Raw genomic sequence first — 23,533 nt, 5'->3', positions numbered from 1 at the left:
ACCTCTCTGCCTACTTGTGATCTCTGTCAAATAAATACATAAAACCTTAAAAAAAAAAGGCAAAAATGTATTTTCTTATGGTTGTTGATGTGCAAAGTCAGTTTCACTAGGCTAAAGTCATGGTGTCAACAAAGCTGTTTTGTTGTTGTTGTTGTTGTTTTTTCCTGGAGGCTCTGTGGGGGAGAATCCATTTTCTTGCCTTTTCCTATATCCAGGGACTGCCTTACAGTCTTTGGCTCCTGGGCCCTTTTCTCTACACGGAGAGCTGTTGGGGTAGTATCGTCAAATTTCTCTGTCCCTCTGCGTCTGTGGTAACATCGCTCTCTGTCTGACCGACTCCTCTTGCCTCCTTCTTGGAAGATATCAGGTCCCAGAGAATCCAGGATAATCTTCCCACTCAAGATTCTTAGTTTAATCACATTTGCAAAGTCCTTTTTTTGCCATAAAAGGTAACAAATTCACAGGTTTTAGGAATTAGGAGGTAGACATCTTTGGAGGACGTTTCAGCCTACCACATTTTCTTTCTTTTTACTGTTCTTATTTGGTTTTGGCATCAGGGTAATACTGTGCGGTCACATTTTTAGCTTTGTAACAAAATTCTGCTGTGATGAGATGCTACATTTTAAATTTTATAATTTTTTCTTACCATCGTCTTCTTCTGAGTTGGGAATACTGCCATGAGTATTCATAATATTGGGTAATGTCAATAGACAGGGCATTCCTTTAGCACAGGTCTAATGTCCTTGTATAATTAACACAATGCTTTGCCATCTAGTTCAACAGCAAGATAGTCTGCATTTCACTGTGCCCTAAAAGGTATGACATTTGAAGGTCATTTTTCTCTTCTTACTTTGACATGACGGGCATGCACTGGTATTTTTTTAAGCACAGTAGAGTGGAATTTGTGATTTGTAGCTTGCCAAGAAGTAGTGCCAAGTGACCCCACCACCATATATGGTCTGGGTCTCACACTCACCTGCACTGCTGTAGCTTGAAAGCAGCCATAAACAATACATAAATAAATGAGCATCGCTGTGTTCCAATAAAACTTTATTGATGGACACTAAAATTTGAATTTCATATAACTTTCACATGCTACAAAATATATGCTTTTCTTTTAAACCATCTGATAATGTAAAAATTATTCTTAGTTTGTGGGCCACACAAAAACAGGTGGCAGTCCAGATTTGGCTTCTGGGCCATAATTTGCCAACCACTGCCTCAACCTCAGGGGACCTATATTCTAAAGGGGGCTGGGGGGGGCAGAAATTAACAAGAAGATAAGTAAACAGGTAAAATAGATAATTTTCTGTGATAAAGGAAATTAAATAGTATGATGGCCAAGGAAGATGTCTCTCAGGGAACAGGTAAGGTGATCCTAAGTGATAAGAAAAGTCATGATGAGCCAGTCATGAGATAAGTTGAGAACAGAGTATTCTAGAAAAAGAAGAGCAAGAGTGAAGGCTGAATACAGGCAGAAGTTTGGTGAATTAGCGGAGCCTTTCCCAAAAAAGTCACATGTGGCAGGAACATAGTAAAGAGGTGAAATGGGGGTGAGAATATTTGGAAATCTAAAAAAGATGACATCATTGTTAAGAATTTAACTTTAAACTTAAGAAATTAACTTTAATTAGTTGACCACAGTAGGAGTTATGGTAGATCTAATTTTACACACTGAGCTTGTGGTCCCTTGCTAATTTCTAGGAGCACACCAAGTCTTGTGAATTTAAAAAAAGAAAGGGAGAAAAGGAAAAAATGTTTTTATTTTTGCCACATAGTTCTAGGAAAATACAGTATCTCCTATATCATCTGGTATATTGAGAACAGATATAACTGGACCACACAATTTACTTCATTAAATGCTCATCCTTAAGATAATGGTGTTCCCCATTTTATATTTGCTTATAATACAAATGTGCTCTTCACTGGCTGATTGAAGGCCTTTTATAGCGACATTATATCAACTCTCTAATTTCTTTATAAAACTTAAAACATTAAACCCTCAGTTTACCTTTTTTCTTCTTATATTCAGACCCATTTGTGTGTCCAAGCTTGTTCTAATTTCTTTGACTGCACTGGAAGGAAAATCATTTTTAAGTTTGCATTGATTTGTGGCAATATTTGTATTCAACAATCAAATGCTACACTATTTCCTTTTAAATGGCTATGTACTTAATTAGTTTCCCTTGTTCGGCAATTAATTAGTTTCAAGCCTTCTTATTTTGGTATCGAACCTGACTATTGATAGCTGGAGTAGATACTGTATCAGATGGTAATGCATGTTTTCCAGTCACATTGCAAAAAAAGTTTTCACTTCTGGAAAAAAGTTCTTCATTGTAGTATCATCTAATATCTTTCATAATTGTGAAATATGCTTCAACTAGTTTCTTTCTTTCATTTATTTTCTCCAGTACTGCTTCTAGTAAATAGGAGGCAAAAGGAAGCTGGAAGAGAAACACAGAAAAAAAGATGATCAAAACCCTATATTTTTTCCAGCTCAAAAACACACAGTAAGTATCACTAAACCATAAGAACTCAGCTATCTGCAACTCTGTACCCATAATGGTACCCTACTGGGTCTCTTTTCAGCTGATCTTACTGGATAGTGGGGGTAATTTTGTCTTTTATAATAAAAATGATAAAAGACCAGAAGTAAAATGAAAAAAGATAAATGCCTTATTGAACAATTCATGGTTTACTGACCATGTTAATGATGTAATCTGCAATACAAGCAGCGAAGCCATTTGTCTTCAATCAGCTGATCAATAGCAGGTTACGGCCATCTCCAGGGCCCACAGGCCCAGAGAAGTCATACAGTATGCTCATCAGTCATCAAAGAATGAGAGAGAACTATCAATACACTTGTCTGTGTGGGAGCCAAACACTTTGAGAGTCATAGGGTAAAATTTCAGAGGGAAAAAAAATGGCAAAAGTATGCCCATTGATTAAGTTGTTGTAGAAAAGTTTGTTTGGCATATCAAAGTGTAATACACATGTTGCAAACTGCTGAGTTTATAAAATGTAGAGTACATTTTTAAATTTCATAATTTATATAACTTTTCCGGTAAAGTTTCATTGTTCCCTCTGCTTCCCTGGGCTTCCTGGAGAACTCCAACTTGTACGATGCATGTGTGCACTGTAAGTGGGAGAAAATCTAAACTGTTCTCCAATTACTCACCAGCTCCGCCAACTTGCTTCCACCTCCTGTCCAGCTCTCTGGTTTCACAGAGAGGTTTCTGATAATTAAGAAGTTCATTACGTTACTTCTTGGAGTTGTCCTTTGGGTTAACTAGGGAAAGACTACTTATGTTCCCCTGAATAAGTTAGTTGAGAATGCTTGTCACGCCCTGTCCCCTTTCCTAAGGGGAAGTGGCATCGGGGCCTTTTTTGTGCTAGGATGAGCACTGGCAGCGTCACCCATCAGCACCTGAGCAAAGACTGATGCTTCCAGTAGGGGGTGCCTCGCTGTGCTCAGCTAGGGTGATTATAATTGGTTAAACCAAACAGAATGGCTCTTTTCTGAATCTGAATTGGGGGAAAACAGAAAAGACTGGCCAGGGACAGTGAAACACCAGGAAAACAGATTATGTAGCCCAGGAAAGAAGCAGAGACCAAAGCCAGTCCATAGCATTGCCTCAGATCCCAAGTTTCTAACTAAGATTCCAGTTTAACTTCTTTCTTATCTATATAACAAACTACCTTCTCCTTAGGACAGCCTAAGTCTCTGCCAGGAGCTTCACACATTGTCTTCCTTGAAACTTACCACTGAAGAAAGCATAAGATACCAAAATATCACATTTCTTCAGTTCTGAAGATAGACTTGAACAGAAGATACACACATTCACTTAAAAACAGCTTTTTCTGGGGGGGGAAACCCCCTACCACATTAAATATACACATACTGTGTTGGCATTCCAATGTCAGAAAAACAAAAATGTGGGGAAAATGCATTTTAGAATCAAGGAAGAAGTCCGTTAGACTTCCTTCTGTAAGATAAGGATACTAAAAGCAAATCCTTACTTTGACAGTTTGCCCTTCTGGGATGCAGAAAAGGGTTATATTTGGCAAAACTGTCAGTCTTAGAAATTAGATAATTTATATTCTCAGGGCATTAATACTAGATGTTCAAGAAATGCACATACATAAAACAAAACAAAACTATCAGCAACTTTCTTTTATGCTGGCCAAGGCTACCAGTACCATTCACATTCCTACCAAAAAAGCAAACAAATGGGCGCCTGCATGGCTCAGTCAGTTAAGCTTCCAACTCCTGATTTAGGCTCAAGTCATGATCTCAGGGTTGTGGGATGGAGCCCGATGTCTGCTTGTCCTTCTCCCTCTGCTCCTCCCTCAGCCCCTGGCTCACATACTTGTTCTCTCTCTCTCTCAAACAAATAAATAAAACCTTAAAACAAATAAGAATTAAAAAAAAAAAAAAAAAGCAGACAAACAAGATGAGAATAACCTCTCTTTTCTTCCTGGTAGAAACAAAAAAGTTCATTTCCTAAAGCTGGTCAGGGAAAAAAAAGAGTTCTCTGACCAAAAACTTTGGGAAACAAACCAAACTTTAAAAATGTCCTTCATTTCAGGATTTCTTAGAGGCTTTAAGGTACACACAGGCACTGTGTGTCTGCAACATCCTCTTTCTGGACTCATTCGCCCATGCTTTTCTCCTGGTCTATTTATCATGTGGAGCCAGCAGTCCATGGAACCCACTTTGGGAAACACGCCGCTTCTGTAATTGCCTATGTGATGACGTCACCTGGTACTTTCACCAGACCGACATTTATCATTTGCATATCACTTTTTCAAGTTAAAACCTAAACCTTATTATCTTGTGATCTGAACGGTTTTCAACATGTCCTGCACTCGGAAATTTCACTTCCTTTGAAAAAAAAAATCTTATCTCCAAGAATTTGTCTTCCAGGAAGCCTCCAACCTGGAACAAGAGGTCCATTTACTAATTTACTACTGACAACTCACTTTCTTCTCTTCCTCAGGCTCCCAATAAAATGTAAAGCCCCACAGTTAAACACAATTGTCAATCCTGTTTGACTGGATTGTTAGCTTCTTTTAAGCTTCGTATGGAGGATAACACATAGGGATTTCAAAAAAGCAATCAATCTTTTAATCATGACGCACACTATGTTCATGTCTATCTGCCCTGCAAATAGGTCAGAAGGATGTTACTATCTGTCTATATACGATGAAATGAAAGTTCATATATCTTACATGTTGGTTGGAGATGTTTATTTTAATTCAGCGGTTCTATTTCCTTTTTTATAAACCAATTCTGAAATTCTGCCTCTAAACACAGTGCTCACTGTACATGCTTTTTATGACTTGTCATTTACTGGGAACTATAAGGCCGGCTCTCAACAAGATCTTTCAGAAGTTTTGTTTTTGTTTTTAATATATAGGGATCAACTGTAATTTTGTAAAATATAAAATTAATATAATTTTGTATTAAGCTCATTAATAATTGAAACAAATTGAGAGGAAGTCTAAGGCAAAGTCAGAATTACAAAACACTTCAAATGAACATAATAACTGAAAGTAACTGTTAATAAAAAAATTATAAGCACATGTCCCTTCTACTTTATAAATTGTTCCTTACTCATGGAGTAGACTCAATACATATTCAAATAATGAGTGTACTAGTGGTCTTGGGTTTACAAATAGCCTCTCTTGACAAGTCCGCACTATTCACCTATTGGCAAACTTCTTCCATAGACTGTACAGATAAAAACTTCTCCTTAGTCTAGGATGAATTAATGAAAATTCTTGTTTTCCAAGAGTGACAAAGAATGGCATTCTGAATTCACTGGCTATTTTAGTCAACTGAGAGTAATTACTTTTGTCACTTACAGATTATTATTAATTCTTAAATCTTATAAATTACAGTTAACCTGAAGACTCATGCAACATATTTAATCCACTGTGATTCAAGAGAGTTCTGCAAAATCCTACACTACCAAACGAACATCAGTTCTCAACATACAGCTATAGATTGGGTATAGTTAAGACTGTCCTTAAATATGAGATGCCTTGGAAAGTGCTTTAAAGGGGCATCTGGGTGGCTCAGTCCTTAGGTGTCTGCCTTTGGCTCAGGTCATGAGCCCAGGGTCCTGGGATCGAGGCCAGTGTTGAGCTCCCTGCTCAGCAGGAAACCTGCTTCTCCCTCTCTCACTCTCCCTGCTAGTATTTTTCTTCTCTCACCATCTCTCAGTCTCTGTCAGATAGATAAATAAAATCATTAAAAAAAAATTCACATAGCATGTTTGTTTGCCCTATTTTTTTTGTTTCTGTTTTTTAATTGCAAAACATCTTAAAAACACAAAGAAGACTGGGAGACATGAATTTTCTGCTACTTTGAGTCTAGATTCAGTGCTAGTTTATTTCCCACAGGGAGTTCAGCATCAATTAAGATCTCTGGATATGCATTCTGGAGGGAACTCCCTCGGATACAGAAAGAACACTGATAAGAGTTTGGAGTTGGACTGATGTGGTGAGCTGACTGGCCAACACAAACTTTCTCACTTAGCCCATCACATGTATCTGAAACAACAAACCCAACAGTCATGCTTCCTAGGGTTGGCCTATGTCAGGGACTATCAAGTCCAGAAAGCCTGCATGAGATCTTTCTTTCTCTTGCATAACAAAGGAGAAGTGATACTCCTGGGGTATGTCAATGCAGGATTCCACCAGCTTGAACTCTTGGACAGAATGGCACAAATAGTGAAGAGCTGATACTATGTGAGATTTCTTCATCTGGAAATTTAATGAGGACCTTGGAACAACAACTGAGTTTTGCTTGGTGCAGTGTCGTCCTAAAGCAGGTCTTCTAGTCACTTGGCTGTACCACTTGCGAAAGGTGATTTCTCTCCTGGAGAGATTTCCCCAGATTTCACACAGACTTCCAGCTCATCTTACGTAAACACCTACAGATGTTTGCCTTTAGGAACTGGTATGTTGCTGACACAATCTCAAATTTATCCCTCACACTTAACGACTTGCGGTTTCATTTAGAGGTGTTTCTGTATAAAGGTTGAGATATGAGTGATGGTTGCAGATGTTTGAGAGTGACGCTGGAAAAATAACAAAAGCCTAAAGTCCATGACTATAAAACACAGAGATAACTTAAAGCATGAGCACTTGTTGGAATGTGCTCTTAACAATAAAAAAAAAAAAAGGAAAATTTCTGTGTAACAAGAAAAAAAAATGAAATAAGGGTAACTTTTTAAATCTAAGGGGCAAATGAGCATTTTCACCATTTCATTCTTGTTTTGGGTTTGAAAACTATTACCAAGAAGATATCACTTTTAAAACACAAGCTGACTTTAATCTAGCTTGACTCATACTGAAAATAAAGATGTTAAATTTTACGTCGTATATCTGCTTTTACTGGAAACATGAAAGAAGGTTTAACATTGTTTAAAAAAAAAAAATCCCAGGAAGGCTTTGAATGGAAAATTTTGAACTCTGGCTATTTCAGCTAGATGTGAGAAATCTGTGTGGGTGGCTGATTTGTATGGGTTTCTGTGTGTGAGCAAGGGTGAGTGGGTATGTGCATGCATGTGTTCGCATGTGTTCTAAGTGCAACAGAGTAGATGTGTTCAGAGTTCTAAGGAGAAACTTTCAGTTAACCTTCAGGCCGGAAGGTACTCTATTTACAAGAGCCAGGGACATTGATAAAACCCTTCTCACTGCCATAGTGCAAGGATTCTGTCGAAGGTAAGCATATTTTGCAGAGAGGCACTGGGGAAAGAGCCGTTTTAAATTTCAGCATTTGCGAGATCTGAAGCAACTAAGAGGAACAGGGATATTTAAAGCTAAAGAAAAACCACTGATTAAATTCCATATTTTAAATTCTCAACAGCTGAAGGCAGAAGGAATTTTTGATATGGTCCCAATGCAAGAAAATGATCTCCAAAAAGTGGACTAAAATGGACTGAAGGAAATCCAAAAAAGCATTAGCAGTAACAAAGAACAGGGCAACAACAAAAGGAAATCAAGACATATTTTCCAGCCATTTCTGGCTCAAGGTTTTTATACAAATCCTAGTAAAGAACCATATTGTGTTTTTAGTGTATATTACTTGTTTTGTACAAGTATACATATTTTAATATATATACCCATAATTTTGTTCAAGTTAACTGTTTAATAAATTTCGCAGTTGATACAAATTAACTCTTTGTTTATTATCTTCCACCCCCAGAAATGTAAGCTCCATGAAGGCAGTAATTTCTGTCTCCTTGGTTCACTTCTTATCTCCACTGATTCCCTCCAAGGCCTTTTAAAGTCCCAATTCAAAAGGGCTGTTTCAGGTATTTTAAGGCCTGAAAACAAAGCTAAATGGCCTCTATGACAATTTAATTCTGAGGATCAGAATGGGCGGAACAAACAAACAGTTGTCTTTTAGAGGGCAGAGTATAAACCCCTCCTGGTCTGGATACGTGAGAAGGTAAGATTGACCAGAGTATTATAGGGGGACATCTCCTTCTGTGCCAACTGAAAGGAGCAAATTAAATAAGAAAAAAAATAATTTATTTCATTTATTCATAAGTATGGCCAACAGACAGAAATTCAAATTCAAAGGCATTTAAGGCAATCTCTGCTAATTAATGGTGGAGGACATGCACATGTGATATAAGAAATTTACTGAATTTTTTACTGAATCATTTTTTTTCCTCTTTTCAGTATTAAGGAGAGCATTTTTTAAATGGAGAAACAGTTCACATAACGCAAAACTCACCAAAGTATGTAATTCACTGGTTTTTAGTATATTCACAAGGTTGTGCGACCATCATTCCAGAACATTTTCATCACTCTCAAAAGAAACCTTGTACCCATTAGCAGCCTTCCCATCTCCCCATCACCCCCCCCCCATCCCCTGGCAACCACTCTTCTACTTCCTGTCTTTATAGATCTGCCCATTCTGGACATTCCATATGAATGCAATCATAGACAAATGTGGCCTTTTGTCTACGGCTACTTTCACTTAGTGTAACAGTTATAAGGTTCTTCCATGTTGTAGCATGTATCAGTCCTTCATTCCATTTTACGGCTGAATAATAAACAGTCCATGTATGCACATGCCACATTTTGTTAATCTGCTCATCAGCTGACATACCTTTGGGTTGCCTCCACTTCTTTTGAGGTATTAAGGGTAACGCCTTTGTGAACGTAGGAGTTCAACGTAGGAGTTTTTGTATGGACATGTGTTTTCATTTATTGTGGGCACTTACCCAGGGGATGAAACTTCGGGGACATATAACCTCCCTCCTCAACTTTCCGAAGAACTGACAGACTGTTTCCCAGGAGTGGCATCATTTTACATTCCTAGCAGCAACGAATGAGGTGAGGGTTCTAATTTCTCCACATGCTCACCAACCCTTGGTATTGTCTGTCTCTTTTGTTATAGCCTTCCTACTACTAGGTGTGAAGCAGTAACTCATTTTGGGTTAGGGTTTGCATTTCCCTCATGGTTAATGATGTTGCACATCTTTTTACGTGCTCATTAGTTATTTATCTTCTTGCAGAAATGTCTATTCAAATCCGTTTTTTTGCTTTTCATTGCTGAGTTGTAAGTTTGAAAAGTTTTCATAGATGGTTAAATTTCACTAAGAAGAGCCGGATAGAAGGCTAGGCTGAATTAACGAAAGCTCGTGAGTCCTTGAATATTGTTAATGGGAGGCATCTACTAAATTTTCTATGGCTTCAGTACTGACATCTCCTCCCTACCAATCTGATCTACGTCTTTGGGTTTCTTAAACTCTTAAAGGTATCATCATCTGTCTCTTTATGTAGGGTATTAAACTCACCCATCTATGGCTTCTGCTTTCTGACTTCACCTCATCTCATTACTGCTATTGATTCAATCACTATAATGTGGATCACATCTACCTCATTCTTTCTTTTTATGGCGAGGGCACATGCAGACCCTCATTGCCCTTTGCCTCAACTATCTTCCTGCTCCCAGTCTCTCTCCCTCCAGACCTGCCGTGTGCTGATCTCAGGCTTCTGTTCCAAAGCACAACTCTGATCATATCCCCTTCCTGCTCAAAAGCTTTCACAGTTTGGTCCCAGCCTACTTTTCCTATCTCTGTTTTTCCTCCTACTCCCTAAACTACAGAAAAAACAATTTTGAAGGGCTCTCCCATCCTATTATAATCATTAACTTGTTTGTCTCTGCCATAAATTATACGTTTTTTAAAAATGTACCATGTAAAAAGAGGAAGTACTCCAAGTAAAAATATTCAAAGAAATTAAGAGGCAGCTGTGCCATAAAAAATGATAGCTGATATTAGAAAGTTTTTTTTTTTAAAGATTTTATTTTATTTATTTATTTGTCAGAGAGAGAGAGAGAGGGAGAGAGAGCAAGCACAGGCAGACAGAATGGCAGGCAGAGGCAGAGGGAGAAGCAGGCTCCCTGCTGAGCAAGGAGCCCGATGTGGGACTCGATCCCAGGACGCTGGGATCATGACCTGAGCCGAAGGCAGCTGCTTAACCAACTGAGCCACCCAGGCGTCCCTAGAAAGTTTTTTTTAAGTGTAATTTTTATTGTTAGCTATCCGTGGGATGAAGGTTGGGTGCAGATAAAGATTAAATATATAAAGTTACCAACAGTATCAGGACCACTTGAAGGAATGAGGACATATACTTGCATTCTGTATGAAATATAGAAAAGGGTTAAGGTTTTAGACATTTTGGTTCTCAGGGAATCTGGCTAACACAGCAGTAGGTATTACACTCTTACCCTGGGGTCCCATGCTGCCACACGGCTTTTTATTCTGTGGTAAATATTTTATAAATACAAATTTTCATCCAGTGATTGCTGAGAAAAATTACTTTGCAAGAAAATAATTTTGTGGCCCAATCCTTAAACCAAAGCTAAAACCACAGGGCCAGATGGACTCCTAAGACCTGTGAATTCCCTTACATACAGCACCCAACACAGAGGGAGGACGTAAAAGAGAGGTTTTCCGACATTTTATCCTCAAAATATTTTAATAACCAAGTATCAATATTGAATTAACTCGTTTTTGAAGGAAATGTGCTCTACTATTCCACGGCCTAACAATCCTGTAACCCAGATACACAGAACCGTATGTCTTACTCAATGGACGCAGGAGGGAACACACACCCTTCTGGCCACGTGATCCTGAGAGCATCACCTAGCCTCTCACAAAATTGGTGCACAAAGAAAACCTTCTCTACAATTCAGGACAAATATAATTGCTGGAACCGAGAGAGAAGAAAAGTAGGCTAAAAAAAAAAAAAAGAGAGAGAGAGAGATGTTTTCTATCTTCTAGATTTTTCTCTTGGGTGTAATTATGAAGTGACATCCAAGTGCAGCCAATGAAGTCCCTATTTTTTTTCACAAAATTCAAAGACATCAGCAAAACCACCTATGTCAGTAATAAAAATAAAAAGTCTTTGACTTTTTAAATGTTTTCATACTGTCACAGTGGAATAAAATTAGCTTGAAAAATGATCTAAAGGCACACGACGCAGTTCATTATGTAGAACAGCAACAGCAGAGCTTTCCCAGTGTTCATAAAGGCCGCTCCATTAAATTTACCTCCAGTCAATAATTAGGAGTCCACAAATAAACCCAGGCAATTAAATCAATACTGCCAGGCAATTATATTCCCGAGTCCAGGCTCAGTGGCACAAAAAGGCACTACATCAAACTGCAGTATGAAGTGATCTGATACCATTTTCAGCAGGAATTTTTTTTTTTTTGCACTAACTAAAGAAAGCAGGCACACACCCAGACAACGCAGAATGTGTGCACGCACATCGGCACAGGTGCATCAGACAAAATCAGCGCTGGGGTCAAGAGCGCTTTCGTAGAATTTAATAAAGATGTACACCTGTGGATCTATTATTTTTATGGTTGTAACTGATGACAGAAGTTCCAGATTAGAGGGTCATGCTTACAAGCTGAACATTAAAAAAAATTCATTTGTAAGTTTATTTTTATCATTTTCAAGCTTAAAAATACAACCCGACACAATCATTACTAAACTCCTTTGATGTGCCCAGCATTGGGCTGGGCGTGGGGCGTGCAACATAATTAAGAAATGGCCTTTCTTCTCAAAAGTAAGTTGTCACCACATAAGACTCTGTCCAGTGCCCACATGTCTGCGCTTGAATAACTGTACACCAAAGACTGCCGATCACCTTCTATTATTATTGAAGCGATTCCAGATGTTTCAAAACTATATAAGACTGATACTAAGAATATCAGTAGCTCAGATATGATTTGACTTATCCTTGATTTTTCCAAAAGGACAGATACTGTTCTTTCTTAATGTAAATGTAAAATAACAGCATTTAAATCTGCCTTTATTTTTAATCTTGACACAGAAACATTTACGATGACTTTCCAAAACTTATGGGACAGTCAAGATTTTTTTTTTTTCTTGGCTCTAAAACACGTTTTAGCTCTTAATTCTTGGTTCTTTTCAAAAAGACACAATTAGGCTGAGCAATAAGAACTGTAAATGAAAGAGTTTTTGAATACATTACGTGCTGTTGGTGATGTCAACACAAAAGCTGGCTACGACTAGAAAGGCTGGGCTCTCACCTGCCAATAAACTGCCCTTGATCACTTACAAGAGGGGCACATCCCAGCAGACTCTATGTGTATTAAAAAAATACTTGAAAGGAAAGAAAAAGTATCACACAGGTCACAGCAGCAGTCTCAATGGACCCCGCAGGGATTTCAGCTCGTCTTGGCCTTGTCATCCTCTATGCAGCTTTCCACTCGGCCCAGAAAATGTCGATAGGAAAATGTTTGAGGGGCCTCTGGTGGAAATTTTTTCATTCTTTCTGCATTGACAGGATGCCAAATCAATATTTACTTCCCACTAACAAGCTGCTCGAGGTCTCAGTAGAAAATATTGTAGAGAATGCGGGAAGACACAGTAATAAACAGTTGTCTGGCTGTGAGGAAAACATGAATTGACTGGAAACAGGTCCATAGTAAAAGGTCACCGAAACCCATGAACTCCTCAGTTGTCCATATCAACCACCAACTTTAAAGACACATAATAAAGAATCTCTGCTCCTAAGAGGGCTGAGAGAATAGATCCTTTTCAGTGTAGCAGGCCTACAGGTTGACTCAATAATTTAATTAATGCATTTGCTAAGACCTGTGTTGGCCCTTCCCAAGGCATTTGTTTCATTTGTTAAGTCCAAAAGTACAAATAGAGGGTTAACTTTCCTGTCTACCTATTGGAATACTTCTTTACCTAACAGAAGTCAATGATGTGGTAAGTGTTTACAAAAAGTTAGACATAGAGTAAAAGTGTAAGGCTTGGAATATTTTTTTTTAAAGTAGTTTTTGGAGATGAAGCAGAAAAATAAAATACCTGTCCTTCAAGAAGTTTCTGAATGTACAACAGCCATTCTCGGTCATTTTCAGCATCTATCCTTGTCCTTTCTAGGTCCTAAAGGAAGAAAATCAAAAGACCCATGTTAATTCCATTTACATGAACTTGATCATACTGTTAGATACTGAATAAATTTAAAAAGATACTGGTAGAATAGGGTTCCGTAAAGACCAGCCTGTCCTTCCAAAGTAGGGAATACACAAATCTGTCCTCTTAATATTTAATTTATAAATACTGACATGTGGAAGATAAAGCTGTATTTCTGTATTTCACAATACAATTCAGGAATATTTTATTTCTGTCTTCACAGTGGAGCTCAAGGTAGGGACAGAGGTGGCAGTGAAAGCGATTAAAATAAAGTGAAAAATAAGACAAAGCTGTATGAAAGAATCATTTACAAGTGACTCTTGTAAGATTACATAAACCTTATATTAATTAAGAAATCTGACCTCTCAATAGATAATTAAGGAGTAACTGTTACAACTGCAAACAAAATAGGACATGGCGTGGCTCCAGTGTTTTTAAATGCTTGTTTATTGTAAACATCCAATAGTTAACTGATAGGTAAGGGACATTTCTACTTCAAGTGTTGTAAGCCCCTAAATATTTTCAACCCACCAATGATCAAGGTAAAGTATTTATATGTATTCATAAGTGCAGTAGATTATTCAGTTCAAATCATGATTCAGCTAACAAAAAGGTAGACTTCTCAAAAAAGGACAGGTTTAGGAAACGAACATTTGCTGAAATTTACTGGAGGCCAAGTATCTGGGGAGGCACTTTGCATAGGTTATCACAGTTTTTATACTAATTCACTAGAGTTCAATGTGGTTTAAAGAATGTAAGGTAGTTTGGGCTCTGCTTGGACAAGTCCAGTCAACTCTCTAGACCTCTGAAAAGATGCAGGGATTTTATTAAGCTCTGATCTACAATTAAATTTAGTAAATGTATCAAGGTCCATGGATCCTTCTCAGAATACTGTGATTTCTACTGGTGTCCTTTCTCTTCCAGGAGGATGTCCCCTGAAGGCTGTGCGGTATGCATTTCACAGTGCTGTATGTTCCAACTCTAGAATATATCTACCCAGAGGCTGAGATGCCCTTTCTTCACAGAAATGTGCCAGCTACTCTTTCGGACTATGAAGAGAGATCTTCTAATTCATATACCCAAAATGGACAACGTTTTTCTATTCAGAGAGAGAGTGCTCTTTGCTAATCTGAAAGCCCAGAGAAGGCATCTTTTGAGACCACACAAAGTTGATAGGCCTGTCTTTCAGAATATGTATCTGTATTTGTGCCCACACATGTGTACACAAACCCACACAGATACACACATGAGGAATTTGGGTCATCTACTTGTTTTAAAACTCTTAGGGAAATGTGAGGACTCAATCTTAATTTTTTGTTAGGACTCTCACTATCAATCAAGACATTTTAATTTAATGTCTATAGCAAGATATAGTTAACATCCTTGCCAGAGATACAATCATTTCCTGTGTGTCTTATATCTGATACTGATATATTTGATAATGCTCTTGTACTTCAGAATTCAGAATTTACAAAGTGAATTCAAAGTGTAGAAAGTCACAGGCATTGGCTGGGGTGCCAAAAATAGGAAAACGGAGAGTTCACTATCCTATTCACCCACGGGATGAAAATCATCTCTGTAAGATTCCTTTGACCTCTTTTCTAAGAATTCTTGGCAGTTTTAAAACCTTGGCAAATCGTAGATCTGCTCTACTCCAGAAGTTTTTCTGTTTTCATTATTTTCTTTACAAGTTTTTTGAGAGGCTGATGGGGGGCTGGAGGATGTTCTCATACAAACATTTAAGTCTATCATTTTACTTATTCATAGTGCCATCATCTCTTTATTGTTTCCAAACAACCAAATCTAATATTCATGTGTCAAAGTCCAGAGACTTATTAGGAGAAAAGGAGTGAGTATCGCCTTCAGGTTTCACAGAAGACTGGACACAGGATAAGCTTCTGTTATCTAAGAGGTCATGACTATGTGTAAAATGCAATGGCCTCCCCAGGAGAACAGAACTGTCACTGAAGACCCAGATTGACATGTATATAAATTCACTCAGACAGGAGTACTTCACCCAACTTAAATGCATAAATATATTTTTTTCTTTAACTTGATCAGCAATAATTTTTAATTTAGCTAGGAAAGCCAATATATGTACTACTTTTGCTCGTACAGGAGGAAAAGTCTTCAAATCCATTCAAATTGGCTTAATTAAAAATACTAGCTTATAAGATGTATGATTAACTAAATTTAAAAAATAGAAGAGACAGGAAATGACTTGAATAACTGATCTGAATAACCAACATGCTGTGTTTTTTTTTTTTTTTTTAAAGATTTGCCTATTTATTTGACAGACAGAGATCACAAGTAGGCAGAGAGGCAGGCACAGAGAGAGGGGGAAGCAGGCTCCCTGCTGAGCAGAGAGCCCGATGTGGGGCTTGATCCCAGGACCCTGGGATCGTGACCTGAGCCGAAGGCAGAGGCTTTAACCCACTGAGCCACCCAGGTGCCCCCCAACATGCTGTTCTGAAACTTTTATGTACTGGCTTATTTCTGTATAATACAGTGAATTTTCTCTAAATATTTTCTGAGTTGGTCAATAGCCACAATTTAACTTTCACAGGCATGTTACTATGCTGACCTTCATTAATATTATCTTGAAGATGAAACTCTAAGAATTATAAAACAAATAAAAGTGTTTAAATTTGATGGGTTAAAAATATTTAAATGATGTTACCATTTCATCTTCTGTATCCATTATTTCCTCTAGATCTGACCGTGAAATGTTCAGGATCGAAGCTGCCAAGGTCTGGGCTTTATGGGTTGAGGTTTTGCGAGCATCTCTGTTTTTTCGCATTTTTTGAAACTCTCTAATTTGTTGCCTTATCTCATGGACATCACTTTGTAACTCTTTGACCAAAGCCTGCAACACGTTAGAAAGAATGTGGGCTCATATGGAAGTCATAAATGAAGACAAAGCAGTCACAATACAAAAATGCGAAGATACCAGCAAATCATGGCTTATTAGGATTACTTGGATTTTATTTATTTTGGAACATAGTAGATTGCTCTTTACTTATTGTCTGTATGTAATAAAAGTTCTCTTAAATGCATACTTAACTAACTTGCTGGATTAACCAAACTCTCCAATCCCTCTTTCAGATTTACCAACTGATCCCCTGCTTGGTGAATGCTTGAAGCAGGCAGGCTACTTTCCATCGTGCCAGAGCACAACCACTCCAGCCCACTGAGCTGATGCCAACTGTCATTCCTGTTTATTCTTAAATGTGTGTATATTCATTTTAATAGGTTAATTACATGATTAATTTACTTATTCCATAAGCTGAGGAAAAACTGCTGCAGGAAGAGAGTTGTTTCTATTTTATTAAGACTGGATCAGAAAGGACTTTTTTTTTCCCCCAGAAAGGACTTTGCAAGGACTTGATAAAGACAAGTTGGGTAAATGTGTAATTAAATTATGTGTGGGCAAGACAACAATAAAGATTTTAATAAATTAAAAACCTAGGACTGCTTCACAAAAGCCTTTAAGACATGAATCAATGCTGGTCCATATCATACCAACACATGCATAAGGAAAGGACATCTCTTACTCTGGGTGGACAGAGCTCTGGACCTCGATGCCTGGCTTTGTGATCAGAGAACGGGTTAGCTAAATGTTTGGGTTATTTTTTGGTCTTTTGCCAGCTCAAGCAATGTTGCAATAAATAACAATAAATCAAGTATACATTTTGCATCTCTAGGATATATCTCTAGAAGTGAAATTGCTGGATGAAAGAATTTGTCTAATTCTAATTTTGAAAGCTGTTACTTAATCTTTTCCCTCTCCAAGATGATCCCAAGATACACCTCCACAAAGAACATGTGAAAGAACCTGTATCTCCACACCATTAGCAAAACACCAATCTAGGATTTCACTAGTTTGTTTTCCCACTGTATTTTTAAATTTCATTTCTCTGATTAAAAAAAAAAGGTCGAACATCAGCCTTAAGAGATAATTACATTTCTCTGGTCATTTTTTTTCTGTTTTTCTTAGCGATTTATAGGAGTTGTTTACATATTTGGATATTACATTTGTCTACTGTGCCTATCCAAATTTTTTCATACTTTGTATTTTCTTTCCACAGTAATTAGTGTTTCATGCTAAGGAAAAAATATTTTTTTAAAAAAAGATTGCATTTATTATTTATTTGTCAGAGACAGAGAGAGCACACAAGCAGGGGGAACGGCAGGCAGAGTGAGAAGCAGTTTTCCTGCCGAGCAAGGAACCTAATAAGGGACTCAATCCCAGGACTGTGGGAGCATGACCTAAACGGAAGGCAGATGCTTAACCAACTGAGGCATCCTGGAAAAACTATTTCTTATGCTTTTAATATCCAATGATGATTTTCCTTTCATTCTCACTTTTGAATTTTGTGTGATACTTCAAAAAGCATTCTCCACAAAGAGATATATATAAATGCATTTTCTCACCATAATTCTTTTCTGTTACTTGTAAGATTTTATTTTTCATTTTTATATGTTTTTTACCCATTTGTCATCAATTAGAAATTATTACATAAAATCAGTCATCCTACAACCACTTATTAAAAAGTTCAACTAGGGTGCCTGGGTGGCACAGTCAGTTAAATGTCTGACTCTTGGCTTCAGCTCAGGTCATGCCTTTATCATTGTGATATCAAGCCCTGCATGGGCTCCAGACCCAGCACACAGTCTGCTTAAGACTCTCCCTCCCTGGGGCACCTGGGGGCTCAGTGGGTTAAGTCTCTGCCTTTGGCTCAGGTCATGATCTCAGGGTTCTGGGATCAAGTCCCGCATCGGGCTCTCTGCTCTGCAGGGAGCCTGCTTCCTCCTCTCTCTCTGCCTGCCTCTATGCCTACTTGTGATCTCTGTCTGTCAAATAAATAAATAAATTCTTAAAAAAAAAAAAAAGACTCTTTCTCCGTCTCTTTCTGTCTCTCCTGGCCCCACTCTCTCTGTCTCTCTTAAATAAAATAAATCTTTAAAAAAAAGAAATAAAGTTCACCTTTCTCCCACTTGTCTCATATGTGTTTAGGTCAGTGTCTCGACTTTCTCTTTTGTCCCATCTCTCTTTTATTAATGAAGCTTTATAACTTATTTAAACTAGTAAGGCTTTATAATAAATGTTAACATCTGGCAGGGCTAGTTCCCTCTTACTACCCTTCTTTTTTAGGTTTTTCTTGGTAATTTTTGCTTGTTTGGTTTCCATATGAACCTCCATGTGAACCTTGTCTAGTTTCCCTCCCCCTAAAAAACAAATCTTACCAGTAATTTTATTTCAATCATGTTAAATTCCATCCGTGTCAGGGTAACTTTTTAGCATGCTGAGTCTCCCTAATTGAAGACCATGGTGTTCCCTTCCCGTTAACTCCTTATTTGTGTTTCTTAGGATCATTTTTAAGTTTTCTCTTTCTAGCTTATTGTTCTTGCCAGCTTATTTATTTGTTGGAGGGAAATTATTGTTGAATTATAGGTTCAATATCTGTTCTGCTCCATTATTTGTTTTGTTCCTTGAAGACTCCAATTATACACATGTTGAATCTTTGTCACTTGCTTCATAAATCCTTTTCCCCCTAATATGCTTTATTTTTTAACTGAGGCAAAATTATAAATGAAATAGTGCACACATTTTAAGGGTTTAGTTTAATGAGCTTTGACAATGTATACAGCCATCACCCTGCTCAAGATACACAAAGTCTTCATACTCTAGAATTTTCTCTGATGCCTCTTCCTAGGCAATTTCTTCCACACCCAAACTGTAATTGTTGACACATACACATTTATATGAGACCAGCAATATATGTATTTCATGAGATAATTTCTTTTCTTTTACTTCCCTGCTTTGCCTGCTATCTTGCTTCCATCTGCTCCTATGTCTCAGCATCTTTTCCCCAAATTCTTACATTTAATTCCACCTTAAACATGGGCTTTTTAGAGGAAATTATTTCATTAATATTTCAAATTTATACTCAACATTTTCAGCTGCTCTGTGGCAACTTATCTGTGGTGAGACTTATTTTCCTGCCACTTACTTTTTCTGTCTTTCTCCATTCTTACTCTAGTACATTTGCATAGATACTGTGTTGGTTCATTTCTCTGGACTCATTTTTGAAGGAGAAGATTTTTTCCTAGATCATCTAATTATAGGAAGTTACACAGAAGAAAGTCCTGTGGTATGTTCCAGGCTAGTGAAATTTTACATACTACTTTAATTTTTTTTTTTTGATGAATTCCATTTGCCAGGTTATTTTTGTTATGATTTGCTTGCCTTTTGTTTTGTTTCACAATGTAAGGAATCTCTTTTCTTGGCTACTATGAGACAAGCGGGCTCCTTCAGATATTCCTTGTCTCTGCTATTTTTCATTAAGCCCTATTTCCTTATGGAAACAAACCAGTTCTAGGACGGCTATCACAAACCACTGTAGACCTGTTCCACTGTTGCAAATAGTGGATATTGGATTTGTACCTCTTGTGAACTTCCACCTTTTAAGAGGTCTTGATCTTTCAGAGGTCTGGAGGACCTAAGACTTCTTTACATGGTGTCTTATTTCTGTGTCCTTTGCATGCTTTCACCAATCTTACCTCTTTTTCAGTTCTTCCATGTATTCTGAAATACAGAGTTTTAGTTCTGATCTATATTGACTGTCAAAAGGAGCTGAATTTTTGTTTCTCATTCTTGTCTGCTGCATGATTCCAAGGGACAGAGGTGAGGTAATGATGATTTTACCCCTCTAAAATCAAGAGAGAATTTTCCAAAATGCATTTTCCCCTAATATTTCAAGTTCTTGACTATTATGAATAAAATTGCTATAAATTTTGCTGTACATATTTGTCTGTATGTTTGTACACATATGTTTTCATTTCTCTTGGGTAAATATGTAGAAGTAGAATTGCTGAGTCATATGGTAGGTGAATGTTTTATTTATTAGAACTTTTAGAGCTTTCCACCAAATCTTGCACCACCAACAGTAGATGAAAATTCTCCATTCTCCACATTCATTCCAACATTTGGTATTGAATTTATTTAAAGAACTTGTTTAATACTATTGTAAGTTGAAAATTTTCTTTTTCATTTTCTGTTTATTGCTAATACATAAAAATCATTTGATTTTTGTACTTTGACCTTATATTGCATGAAATGGTTAAACTCTCTTGTTAATATTACTAGCTGTTTTATAAATCTTTAGGATTATCTACATAAAGAATTATGTCTCACCTAAGAAATGCAAATCAAAACCACAGATAAGTTACTTACAAAGATTAGTTATTTACAAAGCTAGTATGAATGTTACAAAACAAAAGTAGTAAAAATAGCTATTATTACAAAAATTAGTTAAGGGGTACAAAGATAAAAAGACGTAAAACGTGGCATCAAAAACAAAACATGGACTGAGAATAAAAATGTTACCCTTTATAATGGGATCAAACGTAAGTTGTTACCAAAATAAAACAGACTGTTATAAACTCTTATATGTAAGACTCATGTAAGCGCAAGAAAAAACAGCTACAGTAAATACACAAAAGATAAAGAGAAAAGAGTATAAGTATGCCTTATATATGAAGAAAATCATGAAACCACAAAGAAAGTAAGCAAGAAAGGAACTACAAAACCAGCTAGAAAACAATTAACAAAATAACAATAACCACATACCTATCAATAATTACTTTAAATGTAAGTAGACTAAATTCCCCAATCAAAAGACTAGTTTGACTGAATGGAAAAAACTACCCTCATCATATCTCCTCCAAGAGACAAACTTTAGATGTAAGAAGATGGAAAATGAAGAGATGGAAAAAGATATTCTATGCAAATGGAAACCAAAAGAGAGCTGGAGTAGCTACATTTACATCAGATAAAACAAACTTTAAACAAAGACTGCAGTAAAAGATGAAGAAGTGTGTTACATAATGATAAAGGTTAATCTAACAAAAGGACATAATTTGTAAATATTTATGCACCCAACCTCGGAACATCTAAATATATAAGACAAATATTAATAGACCTAAAGGAAGAAATAGACAGTAACATAATAAAAGTAGGGGACTTTAACACCACTTATATCAATGGATAGGTTATCCCTATTGAAAATCAATAAGGAAACATTAGCCTTAAATGACATACTACCAAATGTATTTAACAAATATTTGCAAAACATTCCATCCAAAAAGCAACAGAATGCACATTCTTCTCAAGTGCACATGGAACATTTTCTAAGATACATCATGCCAGAGCATAAAACAAAACTTAATAAATTTAAGAGAACTGAAATCATATCAAACATCTTTTCTGACCACAATGATATGAAACTAGAAATTAATTCCATGACGAAAACTGGAAAATTCAAAAATATATGAAGTTTAAACAAAACGCTACTGAATAACCAACGGGACAAAGAAGAAATCAAAAGAGAAATAAAAAAAAATAACTTGAGACAAATGAAAATGGAAATGTAATACCAAAATTTATGGGATGCAGCAAATATAGTTCTAAAAGGAAAGTTCAGGGTCACCTGGGTGGCTCAGTTGGCTAAGGTTCTGACTCTTGATTTCTAACCAAGTCATGATCTTAGGGTCATGAGACTGAGCCCTGCATCAGGCTCCACAATGCACTGCCTGCTTGAGATTCTCTCTCCCTCTGTTCCTGCTCCCCACCTGTGTGTGCTTTCTAAAAACTAAAATTAAAACTAAAATAAAAATAAAAGTTCATAGTGATAAATGCCTACCTCAAGAAACAAGAAAAGTGTCAAATAAAGAACCTAACTTTATGCCTCAAGGAATTAGAAAGCAAAAAACAAATGAAGTCCAAAGAAACTATAAAGAAGGAAATAACAAAGACTAGAGAAGACATAAATGGAAACTAAAAAGACAATAAAAAGATCAATGGAACTAAGAGCTGGTTTTTTGAAAAGATAAACAGAATTGACAAACCTTTAGCTAGACTCAGGAAAAAAAGAAAGGATGAAAATGAATCAGAAATGAAAGAGATGCTACAACTGATACCAGAGAAATAGAAATGATCATAAGAGACTATGAACAATTATATGCCAACAAGTTAAGACAACCCAGAAGAAATTAATAAATTCCTAGAAAAATACAACCTACCAGAACTGAATCAAAATGGAAAATCTAAACAGATTGACTACTAGCAAGGTGACTGAATCAGTGATCAAAACCTTCCAGCAAACAAAAGTCCAAAACCAAATGGCTTCACTGGTGAATTCCACCAAACATTCGACTAAGAATTAATACTAATTCTTCTAAAACTCTTTCAAAAAGTAGGAGAGGGTCAAATTCTTCCAAACATATTTTATGAGGCCAGTATTACCCTGATACCAAAACCACAAAAGGATATCCCCTCCAGCACATATACACACACATTACAGGCCAATATTCCTGATGAGCATATAAGCAAAAATCCTCAACAAAGTATCAGCAACCTGAATTCAACAATACATGAAAAGGATCACATCCATGGTAAAGTAGGATTTATTCCCATATATGCAAGGATGGCCCAACATTTACAAATCGTTAATGTGATATACCACATTAACAACAGAAAAGATAAAAACACATGATCATCTAAACAGATGCAGAAAAAGCATTTAACAAAATTCAACATCTGTTTATGATAAAAACTCTCAACAAAGCAGATATAGAAGGAATGTACCTTGAAATTATAAAGGCTATATATGAGAAGCCCACAGCTAAGATCATACTCAAAGGCAAAAACCTGAAAGCTTTTCCTCTCAGGAACAAGACAAAAATGCCCACTCTTGTTATTTTTATTCAACATAGTATTGGAAGTCCAGCCAGAGAAATTAGGGGGGAGAAGGCATCTGGATTGGAAAGGAAAAGTAAAACTGTCACTATTTGTAGATAACATGATATTATACATAGAAAATCCTAACCATTCTATCAAAAAACTGTTAGAACTGACCAACAAGGGGCACCTGGGTGGCTCAGTGGGTTAAAGCCTCTGCCTTCGGCTCAGGTCATGATCCCAGGGTCCTGGGATCGAGCCCCACATCGGGCTCTCTGCTCAGCGGGGAGCCTGCTTCCTC

General features: G+C 36.9%; 1 protein-coding gene across 2 annotated transcripts in view; it reads right to left on the bottom strand.

Moving 5' to 3' along the window:
• Positions 1-1,079: 1,079 nt before the first annotated feature.
• The window catches only part of LOC111156613 (centlein), a 288,532-nt gene continuing 266,078 nt past the window's right edge, over positions 1,080-23,533 (bottom strand). The window contains exons 24-26 of one of the 2 annotated variants that reach the window (XM_022517606.1): positions 16,171-16,356; positions 13,383-13,460; positions 1,080-2,444 (exon numbers count right to left, since the gene is read on the bottom strand). In XM_022517606.1, coding sequence (XP_022373314.1) covers positions 2,343-2,444; positions 13,383-13,460; positions 16,171-16,356 — 366 coding nt within the window. In that variant the 3' untranslated portion in view covers positions 1,080-2,342. The remainder of the gene's footprint in view (positions 2,445-13,382; positions 13,461-16,170; positions 16,357-23,533) is intronic. The other variant, XM_022517607.1, reaches the window with a different exon arrangement.

The sequence above is a fragment of the Enhydra lutris genome, unplaced genomic scaffold (genome assembly GCF_002288905.1).
Source record: "Enhydra lutris kenyoni isolate GAN:26980312 unplaced genomic scaffold, ASM228890v2 scaffoldscaffold47, whole genome shotgun sequence".
NCBI classification, from domain to species: Eukaryota; Metazoa; Chordata; class Mammalia; order Carnivora; family Mustelidae; genus Enhydra; species Enhydra lutris.
The sequence above is the reverse complement of the archived record's forward strand: the minus strand, read 5'-3'. Positions and strand labels throughout refer to the sequence as shown.